The 22,252-nt window shown below is 52.1% G+C and overlaps 2 protein-coding genes across 3 annotated transcripts; one reads left to right on the top strand and one right to left on the bottom strand.

Annotated features, from left to right (window-relative positions):
• The first annotated feature begins 1,757 nt into the window (after window positions 1-1,757).
• On the top strand, window positions 1,758-6,610 carry CYREN (cell cycle regulator of NHEJ). Of its 2 annotated transcripts, none has more exons than XM_043463778.1 (4): window positions 1,758-2,014; window positions 3,384-3,643; window positions 4,810-4,885; window positions 6,044-6,610. In XM_043463778.1, the coding sequence occupies exons 2-4, from the start codon at window positions 3,513-3,515 to the stop codon at window positions 6,293-6,295; spliced, it is 459 nt and encodes a 152-aa protein (XP_043319713.1). In that variant the 5' UTR covers window positions 1,758-2,014; window positions 3,384-3,512; the 3' UTR covers window positions 6,296-6,610. The 2 variants fall into 2 exon arrangements, with proteins under 2 accessions (XP_043319713.1, XP_043319714.1); XM_043463779.1 differs by lacking the exon at window positions 1,758-2,014 and adding an exon at window positions 2,021-2,252.
• Window positions 6,611-6,940: 330 nt separating this feature from the next.
• Window positions 6,941-21,341, bottom strand: TMEM140 (transmembrane protein 140). Its single transcript, XM_043463777.1, has 2 exons — window positions 20,671-21,341; window positions 6,941-8,427 (listed from the first exon to the last, which is right to left on the bottom strand). The coding sequence occupies exon 2, from the start codon at window positions 8,398-8,400 to the stop codon at window positions 7,834-7,836; it is 567 nt and encodes a 188-aa protein (XP_043319712.1). The 5' UTR covers window positions 8,401-8,427; window positions 20,671-21,341; the 3' UTR covers window positions 6,941-7,833.
• Between the last annotated feature and the right edge of the window lie 911 nt (window positions 21,342-22,252).

The raw sequence follows: 22,252 nt of genomic DNA, 5'->3' as shown, positions 1-22,252 counted from the left end.
CTCATCTAACATGCTAGCAAAGTAATGCTCAAAATTCCCCAAGCCAGGCTTCAACAGTACGTGAACCGAGAACTTCCAGATGTTCAAGCTGGATTTAGAAAAGGCAGAGGAACCAGAGAGCAAATTGCCAACATCTGCTGGACCATTGAGAAAGCGAGACAGTTCCAGAAAAACATCTGCTTTATTGATTATGCCAAAGCCTTTGTGTAGATCACAACATACTGTGGAAAATTCTTAAAAGAGATGGGAATACCAGATCACCTGACCTGCCTCCTGGGAAATCTATATGCAGGTCAAAAAGCAATAGTTGGAACTGGATGTGGAACAATAGACTGGTTTTAAATCGGGAAATGAGTACGTCAAGGCTGTATACTGTCACCCTGCTTATTTAACTTAACTGCAGAGTATATCATACGGAATGCTGGGCTGGAAGAAGCACAAGCTGGAATCAAGATTGCCAGGAGAAATATCAATAACCTCAGATATGCAGATGACACCACCCTTATGGCAGAAAGCTAAAAACTAAAGAGCCTCCTGATGAAAGTGAAAGAGGAGAGTGAAAAAGTTGACTTAAAACTCAACATTCAGAAAAGTAAGATCATGGCATCCAGTCCCATCACTTCATGGCAAATAGATGGGGAAACAATGGAAACCATGACAGACTTTATTTTTTGAGGGCTCCAAAATCACTGCAGATTGTTACCGCAGCCATGAAATTAAAAGACATTTTCTCCTTGGAAGAAAAGCTATGGCAAACCTAGACAGCATATTACAAAGAAGAGATATGACTTTGCCAACAAAGGTTGGTCTAGTCCAAGCTATGGCTTTCCAGTAGTCATGTATGGATGTGAGAGTTGGACTATAAGGAAAGCTGAGTGCTGAATTGATGCTTTTGAACTGTGGTGCTGGAGAAGACTCTTGAGAGTCCCTTGGACAGCAAGGAGATCCAACCAGTCAATCCTAAAGGAAATCAGTCCTGAATCTTCATTGAAAGGACTGATGCTGAAGCTGAAACTCCAATTCTTTGGCCACCTGATGTGAAGAACTGACTCATTGGAAAAGACCCTGATGCTGGGAAAGATTGAAGGCAGGAGGAGAAGGAGTCGACAGAGGATGAGACTGTTGGATAGCATCACCGACTCAATGGACATGAGTTTGAGTAGACTCCGGGAGTTGGTGATGGACAAGGAGGCCTGGTGTGCTGCAGCCCATGGGGTCATAAAGAGTCGGACACAACTGAGCTACTGAACTTAGCCAGCAAGCCTCAAATGGAGTCACATCTGGGAACCGTTAAAAAAAAATACTGTTAAAATTATTCACGACCCTGGTTAAAGAACAGTAAGGAAACTATTAGAGGGTGTATTAGGTAGGGTTTTGCTGTGGGGGAGAGGTTGAACTCAACTCCCAGTACAAGGGAAGTGGCTGGGTGGGGGTCAGTGGATGAATAATTACTAAGAGGAAACACCAGGGTGAAGTGGGCTTCTGGCTACATCGACCTAATAAGATTATTGCTGGGAGCGGCCGGGTAATCAGACATGACCTGGGGGGATGGCATGGCGGTGGATGAGAATCAGGTGTGGAGGGTGGGCGGACTCCGGCTAATCCAGTATTAGCAGTATTCTCGGTAAAAATGGACAATGTGGAGACGCACGCGTAAGTCCAAAAGGCAGGGCCTCGTTGAGAAGAGTTCAGATCCCACCTGAATTTGGCCAAGGAGAGACTTGGTCAGGACCCGGGTCAGCGGAGGCCTGAGTGTCCCCCCTCCGCCGCAGCGGGCAAGTCCTGCCCCACCGCGGAGGGCGCAGACCACGCGGCCCGCCGGCAGGGGGCGTGCCGGGTCCGCCACGGCGGCGGGCGGCCGGAGCCGGAAGTGCGGGAACGTAGGGGAGCGCGGGGCGGGCCGCGGTGCGCGTGGGGCCGTGGCTCGGCCGGCTGGGCTCCCCGCTCCGGACCGCCGTCCGGATCCGCCTCCCGGGCCCTCCCCGGAAGCCAGGGAGGGGGCGCGGGCCCAGAGGTAGGAAGCCCGGCCTGAGGAGTACCGGGAACGTGGGCGGCTGTGTCGCGCGTCCCCCCTCGCCCTCCTCTAGCGGGCTGGCCCCGCTCTCGTCGCGCCCGGAGCGGCGCGGGGTCCCCGAGAGCGGGAAGGCCGAGAACTAGGGGCGCCCGGCGGGTCGCTGCGCCCGCAGGGCCGCCCCAGGCCCTCACCCGTCCTCCGGCCGGCGGGGCCCAGGGCCAGGGCCTGGAGGGCCCAGGTGCGAGTCCTGACCGGCCGTTTCAAACTTTTTTTGTGACTTTGTGCGAATTGCTAAATGTCAGTTCTTCGTCTGTAAAATGGGCTTCAGAATATCCATCTCATGGTCAAATCAGTATATGCACCGAGCACCGCAGCTGTGCTTGTGCGGGGCGGTTAGCGGTGCTCATTAGATGTGGCGAAGATTGAGGGCGGGAGAAGGGGCCACAGAGGATGAGATGGTTGGATGGCATCAGTAACTCAATGACATGAGTTTGAGCAAACTCCGAGAGTTGGTAATGGACAGGGAAGCCTGGCTGCTGTAGTCCATGGGGTCTCGAAGAGTCGGACCACAATGAGCGACTAAACAACAGCCTTAGATGTGGGAGTGACTATTACCACCTCTTGAATTTTCACAGAACGCGCGCGCTGAGCTGTTTTCAGGGTTAACTGCTCAGTGGAGGGTAGAGATCTGCACCCTTTGAGTCAGAGTCGGGGTTGAGTTTCAGGAGGAGGGGCAGGGCGGGAATCCAGTGGGGGTGGGTTAGATGAGAACCGGCCCCTGACCCCCAAAGCCCTGGCTTCTGGCTTCTGCACATCCAGGCACAGTGATCTCTGACCCCCACCCCCGACCCCCACTGCTGGCTGAAATCTGACTGGTCAGAAGTATCTTTGGATTTAAGGGAGTGGGTGTTGGCCAGTGACCCCTCACTGTGAATCAAAATGGCCTTGGGGTTTCTTATAACCACTCCCAGATAGAGGGAAGGAGAAAGCTGTGATGGGAGGAGGGGAGGGAGAGAGCACTGAGAGATGTTTTAAGGGTAGGGTAGTCTGGACACCCTGGGGACAGTGAGCATCTCCCCTGGAGAGGAGGAGGGGCGCCTTCCTTCCTCCTGTGTTGAGGGGCTCAGTGCAGAGGCTCCTGGGAGCCTGGGGCCCCGCTGCTGGTGGGGGCCCTGGGCCCTGAGTGGAGGACTGCTTCGCCGTGACCCCCATTGCCTGCCCACTCCACACCTGCCTCTTCATGCCCTGTGAATGACCCATCTGAGTCTCCTTGGCCCTGCTCACCTCTGGCCTGCCCTAACCAGTCACTGTGGCTGATGCCTGGGAATATTCTTATATATTAGAATTCACTGGACTTTGTTCTTTGTAGGAATTAAAGCTGGACTCCTGTTGACGACAAACGGACCTACAGTTCCTGGTGTGTGATGAGAGAGTGGGATTTGCTGTCCTGAAGTCACTAAGCTTGGACCCTGGTTCTTCTTCATGAGAGACTAAAGAGATGGAAGCCTTAAAGTCTGAGAATAAAAAGAGGGTGCTGCCCACATGGATGACAGCCCAGGTGTCTGAAAAGAGGGCGGCGCAGGTGAAGACCCCCAAGAGACCAGCCACGGTGCCAGCGGCTGCAGCCAGGTGGGGCAGCTTCTGTCCTCCCGGGGGATTAGGACAGGGAGCGATTGAAACCCTCACTGTTGCTGGGGCCCAGTCATCCAGTGTTGGCAGAACAGTGAGGGGGGTGTTTCAGTCCACAGACGTCTCATCCACTCTTAGGGGTGAGCAGGCTGCAGGTGGCTGTGCCCTGGCAGGCTGGCACTGGCTTCTGCCTCTGTTGGTGAATCTCCACCTTCAGGCCCGTATGGGTCAGCTCCCAGATAGCAGCTCCAGCTCTTGAGTTAAACACACATCAGCCAAGCTGTCAGACACCAGTTGTCCAAACTGCCAGTATCTTCATTTGCCCCAGAAATTGTGACCATCCAATGAGGGGGTAGGTGGACCAGGTGATCCCATTTTCCTGCAGATACATTTTCAGGGACAGGCAGACGAGCCGCAGGTTGCTGGGCCGGCCGGAAATCAGAGGCTGTGGGGGGTGGGGGGGAGGTTGGTTAAATGGTGATATTGATGGGGGTCTCGAAGCTGCCAGGGAGGGGGTACCCCTGTCCTCTCTGGGCCGTAGTCTCAGGTGCTCACTGTCCCTTTCTGACTCTTCCCCTTCTAAGTTTTCTTCATTGACCAGCCTTGCTTTCTGATCTTTGCTGTGCTGTATTAGTCGCTCAGTTGTGTCCGGCTCATTGCGAACCCGTGGACTGTAGCCCGCCAGGCCCCTCTGTCCATGGGGATTCTCCAGGCGAGAATATTGGAGTGGGTTACCATGCCTTCCTCCAGGGGAATCTTCCCGACCCAGGGATTGAACCCAGGTCTCCTGCACTGTGAGGGGTTTCTTTACCACTGAGCCACCAGGGAAAGCCCTCCTTTATTGTATGCACGCATGGGGGTGAGGGGTGGCATCCAGACATGTCTTGGTCTGTTTGACCTTCTTGTGCGCGCACGTTTGTGTCTCTCTTAGGAGCCGGCCGTCTCACCCTATTTCTTAGCAGAGTTGGTGGACGGTGGGAAGCCCCCACGGTTGCCCCAAGAAGCCCCTGTGCCAGTCACTGGTTCCAAGGATGCAGAAGCCACGGCAGTGCCCGGAGAGGCTCCTGCTCTCAGCCCTGGCAGACCGGCCCCGAGATGCCACTCTGGGTCTCATTCTTTCCTCCTGGTGATTCGTGCCTGTCTCTAACTTCATGCTTTTCTCTCAGATTTCCTGCCGTGAGGACCGTGTACTGCATGAATGAAGCCGAAATCGTCGACGTTGCCCTGGGGATCCTCATTGAGGTAAAGTCAACTGTGTCTTCTATTTTTTTAATTTTGTTTACGTATGTATTTTGGCCGTGCTCGGCCTTTTTCTCTGGTCACGGGGATTGGGGGCTCCTCTCTGGTTGCAGTGAGAAAGCTTCTCATTGCGGTGGTTTCTCCTGTTGTGGAGCATGGGCTCTAGGGTGCATGGGCTTCTGTAGTTGGCAGAGCACAGGTTCAGTAGTTGTGGGTCCTGGGCCCAGTGACTGTAGCGTGTGGGCACTGGGTCACACAGGCTTCAGTAGTCGTGGCACATGGGCTGAGTTGCCCCGAGGCTTGTGGGGTCTTCCGGACCAGGGATTGAACCCATGTCTCCTGCATTGGCAGGCGGACTTCTCACCACTCACCCACTAGGGAAGCCCAGCTGTGTTTTTTCTGATGACCAGAGACTCCTGACAGGCAGAAACCAGATCAGGCCCTGGTTCGTGCTGATAAAAGAGGCGCCCTGCCTGTTGGCAGCTGGGAGCCCGCTCACCTGCAGCCCGCTCCAGGGGAGGGGTGCACCCGCCGGGCCCTTGGGGCTGGAGACCTGGGAGGCCGTGGCCGTGTGAGGGAGGGTGGCCCTCGCTGTCTGGGTGACTCTCTGCTGGTGGCGGGTGGAGGGGACATGAGTCGTGGACTGCTTGTTCTCTGAGGGTCTCCATCGGGCAAGGTGACTTCTGAGCGCCGCCCTTAGCACCTCGCCCCTAAAGGCCTGGCTTCCAGAAGCGGCTAATGGTTGTCCCACCTTCGAGTGGTGTAGTCCCTGAGAGTTGCTCGGGGCCTTTTATGTATTCCTGTCTCCTTTAATGCTTGCAATAAGCTGCCGGTCGATACTATTGCGAGTCCCAGTGAGTGAGGCCCACACTCAGGGTTCGCATCCTGTGCTCCTTTCATTCTGCCAGCCTGCCCTTCCACGTCCGTTGGGTCCACCTGTCTTCCCTGCGCCGCTGTTCCTCAGGCCCCTGCCCGGCTCGCCCTGCTGGTCCCGATTTCTGCAGCGCCTGAGAAGGAGGGTGGGGAGGGGTGGAGTCGGGTGAGGGGTGGGGGGCCCGGCCCCCCAGCGCTGGCTTTACAGATGCTACTGGGTACGTTCTGTGTCCGTGCACGTTAGGGAAGTAAAACCCATCTGTTTTGCCTGCCGTTTCTTCTGCTTAGGAGGACCGAAAACAGGAAAAGCCGTTGGAGCCGCCACCTCTGGCAGGCGCTGATAAGCCAGAGCGCTCCCCGGCCAGCCCAGCGCCACCATCCCCAAGTCCCTCCTGGAGCCGAAGCGAGGACAGTGAGGAAGAGGACTGTGGGGCTGACAGGCCTGCCCCAGGGCCCGCGGGCTCTGACGCGGCCTGCAGCAGAAGCCTCGAGGAAGACCAGGACGAGCTAAAATACGTCAGGGAGATCTTTTTCAGCTAAGGGACAAAGTTCCAGGACTTTCTGCTCAGAGTGGCTGAAGGAAGCTGGGTTTCCCCTCTCAGCCTGGGCGCTGCCTGTCAGACTGTGACAGCTTCTGCCCCCAGCGTCGAGCCTCCCTGGGCTGGGTGGGTTCACTGCGGGAGGTGAGCAATCAAAATGAGCTCCTCCCAGAATTCCTGCTCTCTGCTCTCCTGCTCAGGGGCCTGGGAGCTCGACACTGTCTTACTCAGGTACCTGGTTCCAGGGAAATGAGATCATGGGGGTCAAACTTACTGGAACTGGAGAGTCAACTTAATAATTTTCAAGGAAAAACAAGTTTGGCTACTAAGTACACTGAAATTCCTACGGTTTGGCCACCCAAGGAAGAAGCCTATTTTTAAAATCTCTTCCGTCACGTGTCAGTCAGTCACTGAGCCCTTGTGGGTCCAACCCTGAACTAGACACCTTCCCCCAGGGCTGGGCTGCCCGCTGAGAGCCTGCCTGTGGTCCCATGTACAGATTGGGAGGCCTCCCCACCCACCAGCCAGCCCTCCTCCCCTGGGCCGCCACCTTTCTCGGCCTCGGCCTTGATCCCTAGGCAGTTAGAAAGTAAGAGTGGGATAGGAGCCCCAAAGAGACAGTGACGGCAAGACATCACACTGGAGCCCGTGTTTCTGCCTCTATTGAGTGTGGCTCTGCACAGGGGTGAGCCGGTCACCTGATGTACAGATTGTCAGTGTAACAGATGCTGAAGGATACTCAAAGCGCCCCCGCGCGTGAGCGGTGCTTGTGTCCTTTCGGTGCCGGGTGAGAGGGGAGGGGATGCGGCGTCTACATTCACGTGGGCCGGTTCAGTCCCGTTCAGCTTCCTCTCCTGACCAGGGATCTGGCCTATTGGGCTCCTGAACGGCCAGGTCGCATGCTGGGAGGGGTCTGTTCATACGTAGTGGTTAGACCCTTGTTCTGTCTTCAGGCCCAGGAGCCTTTTCAGGGGAATGTTCAAAACCGCCAGACTGTTCTCTGTGCATTTTTGTTCTGTGAATCCCTCAGATCACTCCTCGGCCTTTGGGAGCATTGTCTCAAATGGAGATGGGGAGCTTGCTAGGCTGGGTTCCTGGGAACACCGAGGCGTTCCTTCATAAACCATCACCGTGTTCCCGTCTGGCATTTGGCAGCTTGTCCTGGAAATCTGGCCCCAGTGACAGGAAGCCTTATCTCCCCATTGTTCTGAGGATCAAGTCAGAATGGCTTGCTCAGGTCACTTAACTAAAGCAGGAATTCTTGCGACAATGAGCTACGTGGTTCTCGGGTGTTCTTAGAAGTCCCAAAGGACAGACCACCCTATCCTAAGAAGCCGAAGGGGCGCTAGCTGCCCTCACTGCGTCTTGTCCTCCTTGACGTTGGGCACCCAACCCCTCCGTGGTGGGTCCAGCCTGCTCCAGCTGGAGCTCAGGACTGGCTGTGAAACAGGGTGGCCGGGAAGACACACCGGCCCGTGCATTCTCTGGCAGCCTTCTCTGAGCACAGGTCAAAGCGAACCCTTGCGATCACATAAGCCTTTAGACGGAACTAGCAGCTCCCCAGCTCCTGTCCTCTGCCCTCTGAGGGAACACAGCTGTGGCCACAAGCAAGAGGATGAGCAAGGCCTGGGCAGCGCCCAGAGCTAGAGACCCAGGTCCCAGAAGGGAGAGCTGGAGCCACTTCCAGGTGTAGGTGAGGAAGAGGCCCAGGCCGCTGGCCAGCAGCGCGGAGGATGTGGCCAGGAAGCCCACGGCCAGCTGCCACTCCCCCTCGTTGTTGTTGCACCAGGCCAGGAGGAGAGGCAGGGGGACGAAAAGGGTGAGGACCAGGGCGCCGTACACGCCGAGCCTGGCCAGGGCCAGGCCCACCCGAGGCACGCCCAGGGCCTCCAGCTCCGGGAACTGGTAGCACTGCAGGGCGCCGGCGCCCTCATGCCAGAGACAGAAGTTGTAGAAGCCGACCCTGAGGTTGGGCAGGTCCACAAGGTTGCCGGCCTTCCAGAGGAGAGCAAAGAAGAGCAGGCAGATGACCGTGATCGTGAGGGCCATTGTGCTGAGGAACAGCAGCTGGCTCCGCCGCTTTGACTTCAGGACAATCATCTTCATGCCCTTCGCAGGGCGCCTCCTGGGTCCCTGTAGGGGAGGTCACACCGTGAATGTCCAGCTTGCCCTGCCTCCCTCCCAGTTTCTTCTCAAGCTCCTGTTCTGGAATTCCACAGAAACTTGTGGCCTACTTCCTTCAAGACAAAACCAAACCCAGCCCCGGCCACGGCTGCCCATTGTGGTGGGCAGTGTGGGGAGTGGTGGCCAGCGGTGGCCCCTGGGGACCACCCTGGCGATCAGCTTCTGGAAGCCCCCTTGGGAGGCGCAGCCCCTCCCCTCTCCCCATGCTGGCTGGAGGGTCTGCCTGACCACCCCACACTCGTCCTGCACGTGGAAAGACAGAGGAAGCCCGTGAGAGGGGACTGGATGTGGACAGGCTGTCGGGGAGGGTAGCGTCCGCCGCACAGGCTGCTGCCACAGGTTACTGTGGACGGGGTGGCTCGTCGGCTGCAGAGATTTATTTTCCTGGTTTTGGAGGGTCGCAAACCCCAAATCAAGGCACTGGCTGATTCCGGGTGTAGTAGGGGCCTGATTCCTGGTTCCCAGACTGTCCACCTTTTGCTGTGTCCTTGTGGGGTGGAAGGGACAAGGGAGCTCTTAGGGGCTTCTTTTTTTAAGGCACTGATCCTATTCAAGAGGGGATAGTGTGAATCCCTGCTCTAGCCCTAATCACCTCCCAGGGCCCCACTTCCAAATGCTGGGGGTTAGGCTTCAGTGCACAAATTTGGAGGGACACAGACGTTCAGTCTGCAGTAGGCGGCTGATGAGAATAAGGATTTATCAGCAACTCCTTTGGCAGAGACAGAAAGATGTATCAAATATTAAAATGAAGTGTTTAGTCCATGTTATTAGACTGGTAGGGTGAGAAGTTTTTAACCAGTCCAACCCATGGCATGGGAAAAATTGCCAACAAGAACATAGTTTGCACAATTTTGCATATTAACAGATGTTTGTAAAAGCCTGTATCTAAGTTTTTGATGGATGTAGGAATTTCGGGGTGTCGGATGGACTTCCAGGGCTGGAATCCAGATTTATACCACTGTGTAGTGGGAAATAAGATTCCACTTGCCTCAGTGGTCCAGGAACCAGTAGGCTGGGAGTTGGGTTGCCTGTGTATAAATGCTCCGTCTTACTTCTCCTATTTCAAGCCTGTTCCACTTGGGCTTTTTGAAAAAAAGGTTATCATCAAGCTTAATGCAAAAAGATTCCTGGGGCTTCTCAGAAGAGATTGTACAGCCGCCTCACACAGCAGCTCCCCAGGCACCCAGAGCCTTTGTTTTTCACTTCCTGTCCTCTCTGGACTGACCTTTTGGAGGTTTTCAATAGAGAATGAAACAAAATAAAACTGGAGCTGAGAGGCCCGTGAGCAGACGTGCGGGTGGCAGTCCTGGTTTCCTTCCTCTCGGCCCTTCGTGCAGATAGAGTTCAGTCCCAGCTCCACCGCCTGGGGCAGCTGAGAACTTGAACCTGGGTTCTCCAGACCGGCCCTGCTGCCTTCGGTCTTCCCTCCCTCGCTTTGCTCCTGCCCACCGTCCCCCTTCCCGACCGCCCACCCCCTCAGCTGCTGCCCCTCAGTTCAGTCCAGTCCAGTCGCTCAGTCATGTCCGACTCTTTGTGACCCCATGGACTGCAGCACGCCAGGCCTCCCTGTCCATCACCAACTCACTGTTTTCTGCCTCTCTGGGTTCTGCTGATTTTTCACCAACTTTCTCAGGCTACTTCAGCCCACACTCTGATGTAGCTGAAGGCCAGGTTATGTGTTCCCCCCTGCTGTAATCTTTCTGGGGAACAGTCTGTCTATTTTATCCCCAGAATGGTGCCTGATACACAGTAGGAACTTTTGTTTTTTTGAATGAGTGAAAATGGCACATAGCGTCCTTTAGGTGCCGCACGTACTGATCTGTCGGACCTCTAACAAGACGCAGAGCTTCGTGAGGTGAGGGGCTGTGCTGGGGTCTGCTCCGCGCTTCCAGGGGTGTGGACAGAGAGCCTGGGGGCTCGGCTTAGCCTCTTTTTTCTAAACATGTCCCAGTGAAAGGATATGGTTATTTGGTTGGAAAACCCTAGGGCACCCTCCTCTGCCTTCCTAAGAGCCTACCCCGGTTTTTTGTTTGGTTTTGGCCTTTAACAATCCTTGTAATCCTGTTCTCAGCCCAGTGAGCTCTTTAATTCCCTTTAATGATAAGCCTGTGCTTCCCTCAGCGGGCAGAAGGCAGACTGCTGAGTCACTGTTGCTATTTTTAAGTGAAGTCTTTCCTGTTTTTAATAAAGTAATGCATGTTGGTTGTAGAAAATCAGAAAAATGTGAAAGTATGGAGACAAGACTAAAAATCATTCATAACGTCAAGGTTGTAGAAATAACCACCCAGCAACACATTTCCTTCTATACTGTTTTATGTAGCTGGGGTTGCACAAATATGTGTGTGTGTATCCTGCTTTGTAAACATCCCTGTCGCGTGAATATTTCCCTTTGTCACTAGAAATGTTTCCTAAACAATGTTTTTAAGGGCTGGGTTAGCTGTACTATCATGTATGGTTGATATATTCTGTTTTATGACATTGTTTTGGTGCACGGTTTATATGTCCTGTTTTACAACACTGTTTTGCAGTACTGTAAATAACGCCGTGGTGGCTGTGTGTGTGAATCAGTGTATTCCTCCCCCAGAAGTTTGAGAGTGCTTGTCTCATACATCTTACTGAATTTTCCCATCTTTCCATCTTTGATGATGAAAAATGATACAGCATTGCTGTTGTTGACTAAGGTTTAACGTTTCTCTAGTGTTTGTTGACTCTTTTTTTTTTTTTTTTAAATCAGAGCGGGTGGAATGCTGTCAGTTCCTTTTTTTTCCCATAGTTTTTAGTTTTGGTTTTTGTCAGTGTACGTGAGCTGTTTATAAATAAAGGCTGCTAGCGTTTTGCTGTCATAACGGTCGTCATAAAGCATAACCCTTTTGTGGCAGTGGCGCCCCCGAACCAAGACACAAATCTGGACTCCGTAAGTGTGTGGCTTCACGTTTGTCACCAGAAGGAAAATACTCTCAGACTATTCATCTGAGGCACTTCGTGTTTTTTTTTCCAGTTTAAGCACCTCTGAAGTTTTCACATCAATAGGATGATGGTTGGAAGAGGCACAGACATAGGGTCCCGGTCTTTAAATTATGTTCTTGCCACTTTCGTGTTGAAAGAGCGAGACCTCCCTGAGGCCGTGTCAGGGAGGATTAGAGCCCCGGCGGGTTGTCGCCCTGCCAGGCCCTCTGGCTGCCCACGCCCTGAGTACAGGGCTCCTGGCAGCAGAAAACGGTGCCCGGGGAGCTTTCCCAGCGCGGGTACACCCCTGGCCTCTCCCCTGACTGTAAGCAACACTTGAGAAGGGCTGACCGCGCAGGGGGCCGGCTCTTGCCACCGACACTGGTTTGTTTACTTCAGATGGCCGGAGGCCCAGCGCGTGCTCTCTCTAGCTGCAGAATCAGAATGGACTTTTCCAAACTTCCCGTCGACCTTCTGTTACAGAGGAGGTCTGTAGCTACAATCTCCAGCTCCCAGGCACTTCTTTCTTATATGCTGGAATATCTGCCAGCTTAATCATTATGTGCCTTGTATACAAATACTGATCATGCACTTATTTATAACTTCTGATTTGTCACTGGGGCTTCCCTGGTGGCTCAGTGGTAAAGAACCCGCCTTCCAATGCAGGAGACGGGGATTTGATCCCTGGCTCGGGAAGATCCCCCGGAGGAGGAAATGGCAACCCACTTCAGTATTCTTGCCTGGAAAATTCCATGGACCGAGTAGCCTGGCGGGCTACAGTCTGTGGGGTGGCAAAGAGTGACTTAGGCACTAAAAACAATTTGTCACTGCTCTAATCGTGGTGTCACATATTCTGTTTCCATCTGTCCCAACATGTGAGATGCCCACACAACTCCCTCTCTACGCTGACTTAGCAAAAATACTACCCTCCCACCCCTGTAGTCACTCATGTCATTCTGTTTTTTCAGTTCATTCTTCCTGCCTGAAGGTCTAATGATACTCAGTGACAAGACTTTATATGTACAGTTGGACCTTATTTAGTTTCTCGCCATTTGCCCGGGTTCACCACCTGTATGTCTGTCCCAAGAGATGCGTCCTAGGGGCCCCTGCACTGCCCCTCACATCAGAGGCCACCGGCGGGAAATTCTCCTTCATCCATGAAGTGTTTAATAAGCCCTTCTAGGTGCCCATGGGGGAGGCAGGCAAGTGTCTACAAGGGTGCCCTTTAGTCCCCGCTCCCTCCCGGAGGGTGGGGACGAGACTGGAGCGCCTGGATTCCTGGGCCGGGGAAGAGCACCGTGCGCTGTGCCTGGCAGGTGTGTCGTGTGGAGCTCGTTACCGGGGAGACTGGGTGCCGCGGGCGTCCACTTTGCCGGGACAACGTTTGCAGTCATGTGGCCTCCCTCCTGCTTCCTCGGGAGCAGGGCTCCCGGGGCTGTGAGTGCCCCTGTCGCCCCCGGGCGCCTTCTGCCCTTATTCCTGCTCTCCACCCCCTCCCTCAGCTCCTGCCACGCTGGCTTCCGTGGGCATCCTCCGAAACCTTCAGACGAGCTCAGGCCTCTGTGCTGGCATCCCCCTGCCTGGACTGTTCTTCCATTATCACGTGTCTGCCGCCTCCCTTGGGTCTCTGCTCAGAGATCCTTTTCTCAGTGACGCCGTCCCTGGCTGGCCCCTTGACACCGTGAGGCTCCTCCACAGCACCCGGCTCTCTGTGCCCCTCTCCTGCTCTCCCTCGGTAGCATTTCCCACCATCTAACATCCTAAATACTTTGTCTTCAACCTACAGCCCTCAATAGAATGTAAACCTCATGAGGGTAAGGAATTTTATGTTGTGCAAATTAGACAAAAGTCTCTGGCCATCTGTCTCTATCAAAATATGTCTTTAACTGTTATACCCCCAACACTCCCTGGCACGTCTGTGAATATCCACCAGGCAACCTCTGAATGCAGCGTGAACATCAGCCGTGGCCCACAGAGCTTCGTAAATGCCTCCCTCTAATTTTTTTGACCTACTTCTCTGTCCTGGCTCTCTTCCTTCAGGTCCTTCTCTGTTTATTTTTTTCTTTATCCCATTTCCTAAACGTCAATTTCCTCAAGCGTATCCCCTCTTTCTCAGACATGTGTGTGAGCTTGTAGTTTCAGGGATTGGACAGTGAGGCCACCTGCAAGGATGGACTCCCGTGTGATTGACGGCTGAGGCTGCGGACCAGTCGTTGCCACGGCCCTGAGAACTGCCTGGTGAAACCTGGGTGTTATCATTTGGCAGCCATCAGACGCTGTAGAGCTTGCAAGTTTTGAGGAACAGAAGCTCGAAAGAAAAATGAGTGGGTCTTTACGTTATTATGGGCTACAAATTCATCTCCCGGGCTTTTTCTTCTCATTAATGACTTAAGAAAGCTGTAGGGGACAATAGAGGGTAGAACTTGCTTCAAGAAGTCTTTGTGATCACTGGAAGGTGTCTGAGAAGGAATCTAGCTCGACTGAGGACTTAATGATTAAGTACTAAACTCAGAATCTTTTTGAGTGTTTACTCTGTGTCAGGCCAGTGTTAAGTTCACTGTGGGAACACATTTACTGTTATCACATCCATGTCCCAGAGAGGAAAATGGAGGCTTTGTGAGGCTCAGTAGCTTCCCCAGGCGAGGCTGGTGCACCCTGTTGGGCAGGACTGAAATCACTCTAAGAGCCTGAGCTCTGCCTCCCCAGGCCGGGCCCCCGCACGCGTCCTCCCCTCCCGCGCTCACATCTATAATGGGCAGACACCCCGGCATTTTCATCCAGCACGGTGGGGATGCTGTGGAGCAGTGCCGCTGAGCATCAGCATTAAAGCTGTGTGTCCAGGGTTCCGATCCCCGCTCTGCCATTGACTAGATACGTGAACATCTCTCTGCCTAGGTTTCTCATCTGGAAAATGGGTATAATAATAGAACGTGTTTTGTAGATGTTGTGGGAATTAAGTGAGGTGATTTACATGCAGCCTGGGGAACATGACCTAGTAAGTATCACTTAAATTATTATCATCGTGGAGAGGAAGTTGAGGCTCAGAGAAGTGAGTTCTGGGGGAGACGCTAGGGCTGGCGTTCATGACCAGTGTCCCTGGAGGACCCAGCCTCACTGGTGTCTGGTGCTGCTGGCTCCTGGATGGGGTTAGGGACGTGGCGATCAAGCGCTTAGACCTTAGTGCCAGACCAGCCGGGTTCAGGCCCTGTCCTGTCACTCACAGCATGTGACCTTGAGCATGTCACAGGCTTGCCCACGCCAACATCCCTGCCCTCAGAGCACCCGCTGGCCTGTTCCTGGGGGCTGTTGTGAGACTGGAGGGAGCTAATTTGATCGTACAAGTGGACTGGTGCCTGCCATGGTGCTGCCCACAGGGCGGTGTTCGGGGAGGAAGGGGAGAGGAGAGAAGAGCCAGGAGAGGCGGAGGGTGGGGCTGCAGCGGGAACAGAGAGGGAGCGAAGCCCAGGGCGGAAAACGCCAGCAGAGGAAAGTCAGAGAAGGAGCCTGGCGGAGGAGAGAGCCGGCTTGCCAGAGGAGGCCCCCGGCCCGGGAAGGGAATGTGTCTGGCTGCGCATAGCTGGGGACGGTGTGTTGGTGGTTTGGGCGTGGCTCCCTACGGAAGCAAACAAAAAGGGAAGAAGAAGGGGAACCGAGTCTGTTTCCTGCAGCAGGAATGTGAGCCCAGGCTCTTAATTCTGAAAACGAGGCCACGGAAGTGTTGCCCGAGTGTGTTAAGACGGCAGCTGCACCCGGGTTTCAGAGGCTGCGTGGACAGCCGGGCCAACAGTGGCTTTTTATGGAACGCCGTGACGTCTGGATGCACTTAATTTTTCCATGTAAATAAAGCAGCTCGGCCAGCAGAAACATGACTGCACCATGAGACTGCAGAGTGGAGCGCCCGCTGCCCCTCCGCCTCCAGCGAGCCACCCGGATAGACTGTCTCAGCGGCTCCGTTAATATTAACTCGCTGTTGGTCCAGTTGTTTTGTTGCTCATTAGCCCTGCTGGAAAGCAGACTATCCAGCTGGGAGCAAAGGTCAAAAAAAAAAATTTCAGTAGGGGGGAAAAAATCCTTAAAAATGAGGAAGTACCTGCACCTTGGGACCCATTCTCGTTTGGTTTTTATTGGGAAGACTTAACAGTGCAGTTAGTTTCCAGGGGCGGGGTGGGGGGGGTTGCTAAGATTCACAGGACCCAGGAACTTTCTTGGTGGTCCAGTGGTTAAGACTTCGCCTTCCAATGCAGGGGGTGCAGGTTCAATCCCTGGTTGGGGCCCTAAGATCCCACAGGGACCAAAATATAAAATAGAAACAATATTGTAACAGATTCAATAAAGACTAAAAATGGTCACATCAGGAAAAAAAAAAATCTTAAAAAAAAAAAAAAAGATTCACAGGATCTAAAGCAGAGTTTGAAGACAGGTAACAGTACCAGAAACCAGTGACTGCCTTTGCCTGTCACTCTTTTTTTAAAACTTTTCGGCCACACCCCGTGGCCTGTGGGACTCCTTAGTTTCCTGACCAGGGATCAAATCCATGCCGCCTGCATCGGAAGCCGGAGTCTTAACCACTGGGGCGCCAGGGAAGTCCCTTCAGCTGTCCCTCTTGGTTGCGCTGCTCCTGTCCTCTCTGTCTCCTGCACTCGCCCGGAGTCACTGTCCCCCTGGTACTGACCGGGCCAGGGTTTCATCCTGTGACCCCCGGGGTCACACACCGGGACGGTCCCCTGAGTCACAGGCCCTGGGCAGTCAGCGGCACGCAGGGCGGAGCAGGGGCCTGCCTTCCTTGAGCTTGCACTCTGGCTGGGGCACCAAACACCAAGCACGTATTTTCACAAAGATAATTATAAGTTTTGAAGCGATTTGGGAAGCAGATAAATAGGATGACGTGAAAGAGAGAACCTGGCAGCAGGAAGTGATGAGCCTCCAGTGGAGGGTCAGGGGAGGGCCTGTGTGCGAAGTGGGCATTTGATCTGAGGCCTGAGGGGTGTGAAAGATCCAGGGCAAGAGTCTTCCAGAAGGAGGGGGCAGTGGTTAGAGATACCGCGTTGGGAGAGGAACAGACTGGGGACGGGGTGGCAGCCCCCTGACCACCGGGACAAGACAAGGCTGGATGGGTGAGCGTACCCGGGTCCCTGAGGCCTCGGAGGCCAGGGGGAGAGGTGTGGATTGTGTCCTCACCAGGAGCTGCTGCTTCACCTCAAGGCCCTGCTCCCCAAACCTGAGGCACCTGCCCCAGGCGGCAGGGCCGGGGGTGTGGAGAGCTCCTGAGTTGGGGTGGGGGCAGTGCTGGGCCTTGGCTCTGGCAGTCCTGCCCAGGAGCCCTGCTCTAAAGCTAGTGATCGCAGTTTGCCCCCAGCAGTCAGAAGGAAAGAGGAGGAGGAGGAGGTGAAGATTGATAGACCGTCACTAAGTCTTAGTCCTTCCGTTTTGCAAAAGGTATTTTCTGAGTTAGCCGGAGGGAGCTAAGTCTTCTAGGACTCGCCCTCCACGCCCACACGGGAGGATGCGTCTCTCACCCGGAGCTTGTAGCGCACATAAAATGGCTTCATAACTCAAGCAAGATAACTCACAGCCAGTCTCAGACAAACTGAGCCGTCCATGCGCTGGGGCCCCCCCTCCTCCGCCCAGAGAGCGGATCTTCCCTGGTCGCTGGTGGAGGGCCGCTCACTGAGGCCTGGTGCTTGCCGGTGGGCGGGATGCTGCGGGCGGGCTGCTCGGGAAGGGGCTGACGTTGCGGCTCCTGTGTGTTCTCTGCTCTGCCAAGGTCTCTGCTGTCAGACCTCCACCTCCCTCCTGCTGCCGAGTGGGTAGTAGGTCTGTGTCCTCACAGAAGATCTGGGGATCTCCTCCCAAAGCCCACAGGTTTTGGCTGATGAAGTTCATTTGTGTATTGAGGCTCATAAAATGTGGCTCCAGTGACCTGGCCCCGGTCACAAACCTAAACCCAAGTCAGCCTGCGCGAGAAACACCTGTCTAGGAAGCCTAACATACACCACTCACAGCCCTCCAGCAGCCTCAGCCAGTTCACCTTCCCTAGGAAGCAGGGCCTGCTGGCTTCGAGGCCAGGGTGTCCTTACAAGTCATATGACTTCTTCCAGTGCTCTGTGGGACTCGCTCTTGCCCCAGATCCCTAGGAAGGGTGCTGCCCTGCTCGTGAGGTGCCATGCTCCCTTGATCTGTGGCTTGTTTTTCCGTGAGTGAAGGAATGAGTCAGGTAGCTACTAAATTGTTTCAGGTTTGTCCTTTTGACAGGGCTGAGAAAACTAAGGTGTGAGTCCAGGGGTGCAGAATAAAGTGTCTTAGTTTCTATAGAACCTACTATGTGTGCCTTTGAGGATTAAACCTCCAAAGATACTTGTTATATATTACTTTGCTTGAAGATGCAATTCACTGGAAGATTCCAAAGGCAGACTGATCACTGGGGTCACTGCAGAGCCCGGCTCCCAGGTAGAGGTGACTAAGGGGAAAGTGGAGCCAACAGAGGAGGGTGGGGAGGCACTGGCTGGATGGCTCAGAGAGCAGACTATCTCAGAAAAGCCACGCCTATGAATACACTGTTAATACACCATTAAGAGTGGCGTTAGAATTCAGTGGAAGGAAGGGCTTTCCTTTAACTAATGCTGAAGCAATTAGTTAAAACTATTTTAGGGCCTTATCTCACTCCACATATCAAAATAAATTTCACATGGACCCAGTAGTGAGATATAAGGAACAAGCAGACAAAAAAGATCTAGAAAAAAGTAAATATTTGACTTATGAATGAAAAAAGAATGCTCTGAGCTTAAAAGCAAATTGAAACTACAAAGGAAAAATGGTACAGATTTAACCAGGAAAATATACACTTCTATACAACGGAAACACAAAATTAAAAGTCAGTGAGCATGGAAAAATATTTGCAACCAATATGGAATGGTTACTATACCTAATATAAAAAAATGTTTATGCCAGAAAGTTAAAAAACATTTAATCCCCATGAAAATGGATGAGGCACATGAAGAGATATTTCACCTGAGAAGGAATGCAAAGTAGTTAACTGTAAAAACCTCTTTTTTGCTTATTTGTACCCTCCACCAGGGTGGAGGTACGTGCGAGGGCTTTTCCCCCACCAGGGAATTCTCTGCGACCCCTGGGTGTCCTGTAGTTCCGTCTGACTCCGTCTACCTGGAGGTGGCACCTCCCACAGGCTGAGGGCGCAGTCCCCGGTCACAAGCTGTGTGGTCACCTGTGCTTCTGACCAACCAGCGACAGCTTGGAGGTCCCCATATCCCCCTCCTCGGGTCTGATTAATTTACTAGAGCGGCTCACAGAACTCCGGCCAGCAGTCTACGTTATCAGAGTACTGGTTCACAGCCCAGGAGCAGCCACCCTAAAGACGCTTGGGGCAGAGGATGCGGGGAGGGGTCTCGGAGCTGCCATGCCCTGTCTGGGCCTGTCACCCTCCCGGCGCCTCCATGCATCCATCAGCCCAGAAACCCTTGAACCCTGTCCTTTAGGGATTTTTTATGAAGGTTTCTTTACTCAGGTGTGATCGATGAAATCGTTGGCCCATTGATGACATACTCTATCTCCATCCCTCTCACCTCCCTGGAGGTTGGGGCTGAAGGTTCCAACCCTTTAAGTATGTGGTGGTTTTCCCTGGCAACCAGCCCCTCTCCTTAGGGACTTTCCAAAAGTCGAGTCATTAACATAAACTCAGAGGTGGTTGAAAAGGGTTTGTAATGAATTAAAAAAAAAAAACAAAACACATTTATCTCTGTTATCACTTAGGAAATGCCAAGGGTTTTATGGGGACAGAGATGGAATATCTGTTTCTTATTGTAAATCACTCTGTCACATTAACTAACATGAAAAAAAAGTCTACACCTCAAGTAAATAATCAAAGATATGCCAAATAGTCTGAGTTTCCCTATCAAAACTGCAGATAAAAACACTTGATACCAAGAGTGCAATAAAACTGGCATCTTCATAGAATAATGGTGGATGTGAAAATTCTTACAAACTTTCTGGGAGGCAGTAGAGCAAAAAGCACTAAAAACACTAAAAATCATCATACCCCTTTGGGCAATTAATTCCCCTTATGAGTCAGGCAGCAATCAGAAATGCCGTCAGTGATTTATATACAGGAATGTTTATCATAGTATTACTTTAGCCAAAAATGAGAAGCAACATTAGAATCAAATTATGACATATCAAGATAATAAAACTCTATGTAGCCTTTAGAAAGACCAGGTCTAAAATCACACTATACAGTGTGACCACAAGAAAGATACTAAGGAAATGTTCTAAAATGTTGATGTTAGTTCTGGTATCTCTAGGCATTATGGGCAAGAGTTCTTTTCTTTTCGCATTAAAAATATTTCCAGAGTCATGTGTTCTATTTATGTAAAAGTGAAATTTAGAAAACAGTGTTAGTGATTAGATAAAGCAGGTGGGTTGGCCGGAAAGAGTGTTGAGAAAGGGGAATATGCAAAATCAAAAGGAGACTGTCATAGGCACGGATTTGGGAGTTTGGGAGAGGTGAGGTTTAGGAAGAAGATACTGAAAAATGCACTTCAGTTGTCACGAGGGAGGAAGGAAAGACAATCCCAAGTACATGCGTGTTTATCTTTTCCCAAGGAGCGTTTGATTTTACAGGTGAAGAAGCTAACTGGAAATTTTAGGGGAAACATCTGCACCAACAGAACTAAAATCCCACTGTGAATTTCCATCAAGTTGTGAAAAGCAATGTAATCTAATAACACCAGGTCTAAAAATCTCTTAGATCCTACTGTCTTCTTTCTGAGTTGAGAGCAGAGAGGTCTTTCTGACAGTCTTAGTCCACAGTGCGTATTTTCAGGAGGACTCATGGTATTCCTGTTTAGCTACTGCAAGCCTGTGATCTGCTTTTGTTTGGCCGCCTTTTCCACTTCATGCGCCATAGACTATTATTTGTGTAGACGCGGTACAAAATCCCACTGCCCATTGCTCTCCTCGGCATTTCTAACCAGTCATATTGGCATTACCTGCACCGCCTTAGAGGCCAGAGGCCCACAGGCTGATGCTGAAGGGAGTAGGGGGAAGGAGGAGGGGAGAGCTGAGCTCTTGGAGGTGGGTCATCCATGGGGGTGGGCGGTGGTCCCCAGACCCTGACTACCGGTTGTTTCCCTGGTTCTGTGGCTAGAATGCAGGGTCTGAGAGGAAAGCCCACTTGTCTTCAGAGCAGCAGGCATCTGGGCGAGCTGTTGGGCACACAAGGCAGGTACTTACCGAAAAGAAGATGCAGAACGCACAAAGCGCTTTTCAAGAGGAAGAGCAGGAAATCAGGTTCGGTGGGTTCTTCTCTCTCGCTGACTTCCTAGTGTCCAGGCTCCAGAATCCAGGCCGGTGGAGAGGGGCCGGCAGATCAATGCAGCCCCGGGCTTATGACTGGCTGGCAGGCATGTCGTGCCTAAGTAAACAGCTCTCTGAACTTTGGCACATTTCTGCTGACTGATGACACTGTCCCCTGATTTCACTTTCATTTCTTGCCGGTGGCTTGTGACTTTTCAGAAAGAAAGAATGTAAACAACGTTGCTCTTCTCCAAACTGGGCACTTTACCCACACCTGAGTCAACCAGCCAGCAGACCTAAATAGCCAGGTAAGTGTCTGGATGACAACACACAACGATTCCAGAAAGGAGACTGGCCAAGACACTTTCAAAACTCCTCATGTTTTAAACCGAGATAAACACAACCTAGAATCTTACTCAGAAGGGACCCTCAAGATGGACTAGTCCAAGATTCCAGACCCCGGTGACTGCGTGGAAGCACCTATGCCTCTGTCCTTGCCGTTTCAGAAATCAGCTTTGCAGGATGACTGGGGGTCCCTGGACACAAAACCGTGTCTTTTTAGCGTCCTCACCAGGGTGTTTAGGCCCATGCTAGAGCAGCTGGAACATCTCCTTTCAAAATAAGAGCAGAATGGAGCTCTTATTTTTGTAATCATAGGGGCTCCTAGCCAGAGTTTAAAAATTGCTTTCTGTGCTCACATGACCAGCTGGAAATTCCAATTTGGGGTTAAGCTCGGTTAAGTCAGTAGACAGCTACCTAGTAATATTTCTGAATCCTTCAGGGTTCCTCTTCCCCTCCCTGTCCTTCCTGCAAAGGACTTAATAGAACTGTTGCATTTCCCCCCCCCCCCCTTTTTATTTTCTTTAAACTCAAACCCTAGAAAGAGGTGATGTGATCTAATGAAAAGAACAGAAACCTTGGGATCAGGGAGCTGTGCTGCAGATTAGCAGATTATTTAACATCTCTGAGCATCAGTTTCTCATCTATAGAATGGAAACAATACCTACTTTGCATGGCTGTTGTGGAAATTGGAGATTATGCATCAAGGTTCTTAGTACAGTACTGGGCACACAGTAATGATAACTGTTATTATTAAAAGCAGGATTTCTGAATGTCTTCGTAGCCTTCATAGTAATGCCTTCAAGGCAGAGACAAAATTAATTCTTTTGTACTAATATAAACTAGTCATGAAAATTGAACACTGTTGAATGAAGTGACATAGTACAGGAGAGATGGAAGTATACATTTAAAATTTTTATTTGAAGTTAGAATGCACATAGTTTTTAGAGTCAAGAGTTTGTCAAGCTTGTTATGGAAAACAGCAGTCCCACATTATCCCCTTCTTCTCCAGGGTAAGCACTTCACCTGTTTTACCTGATTCTCTAGGTATTTATGTTTACATTTACATTCAGTTCTGTATGTAACATGCTTGTAATGGTACAACTTGGTTCTTCAGTTTCAAGCATAATTTTTATACGTAGCTTTTTTCCTCCTCACTCCTGTTCCATAAGTACAAGTC

This window comes from Cervus canadensis, chromosome 3, assembly GCF_019320065.1.
Source record: "Cervus canadensis isolate Bull #8, Minnesota chromosome 3, ASM1932006v1, whole genome shotgun sequence".
NCBI classification, from domain to species: domain Eukaryota; kingdom Metazoa; phylum Chordata; class Mammalia; order Artiodactyla; family Cervidae; genus Cervus; species Cervus canadensis.
The sequence above is the reverse complement of the archived record's forward strand: the minus strand, read 5'-3'. Positions and strand labels throughout refer to the sequence as shown.

Bases quoted from the DNA above. Each gene is read 5' to 3' on its own strand.
- TMEM140 (XM_043463777.1), bottom strand. From the start codon at position 8,400: ATGAAGATGATTGTCCTGAAGTCAAAGCGGCGGAGCCAGCTGCTGTTC.
- CYREN (XM_043463778.1), top strand. From the start codon at position 3,513: ATGGAAGCCTTAAAGTCTGAGAATAAAAAGAGGGTGCTGCCCACATGG. The intron at 3,644-4,809 runs GTGGGGCAGCTT...CTTTTCTCTCAG, and splicing joins GTGCCAGCGGCTGCAGCCAG to ATTTCCTGCCGTGAGGACCG. The intron at 4,886-6,043 runs GTAAAGTCAACT...TCTTCTGCTTAG, and splicing joins CCCTGGGGATCCTCATTGAG to GAGGACCGAAAACAGGAAAA.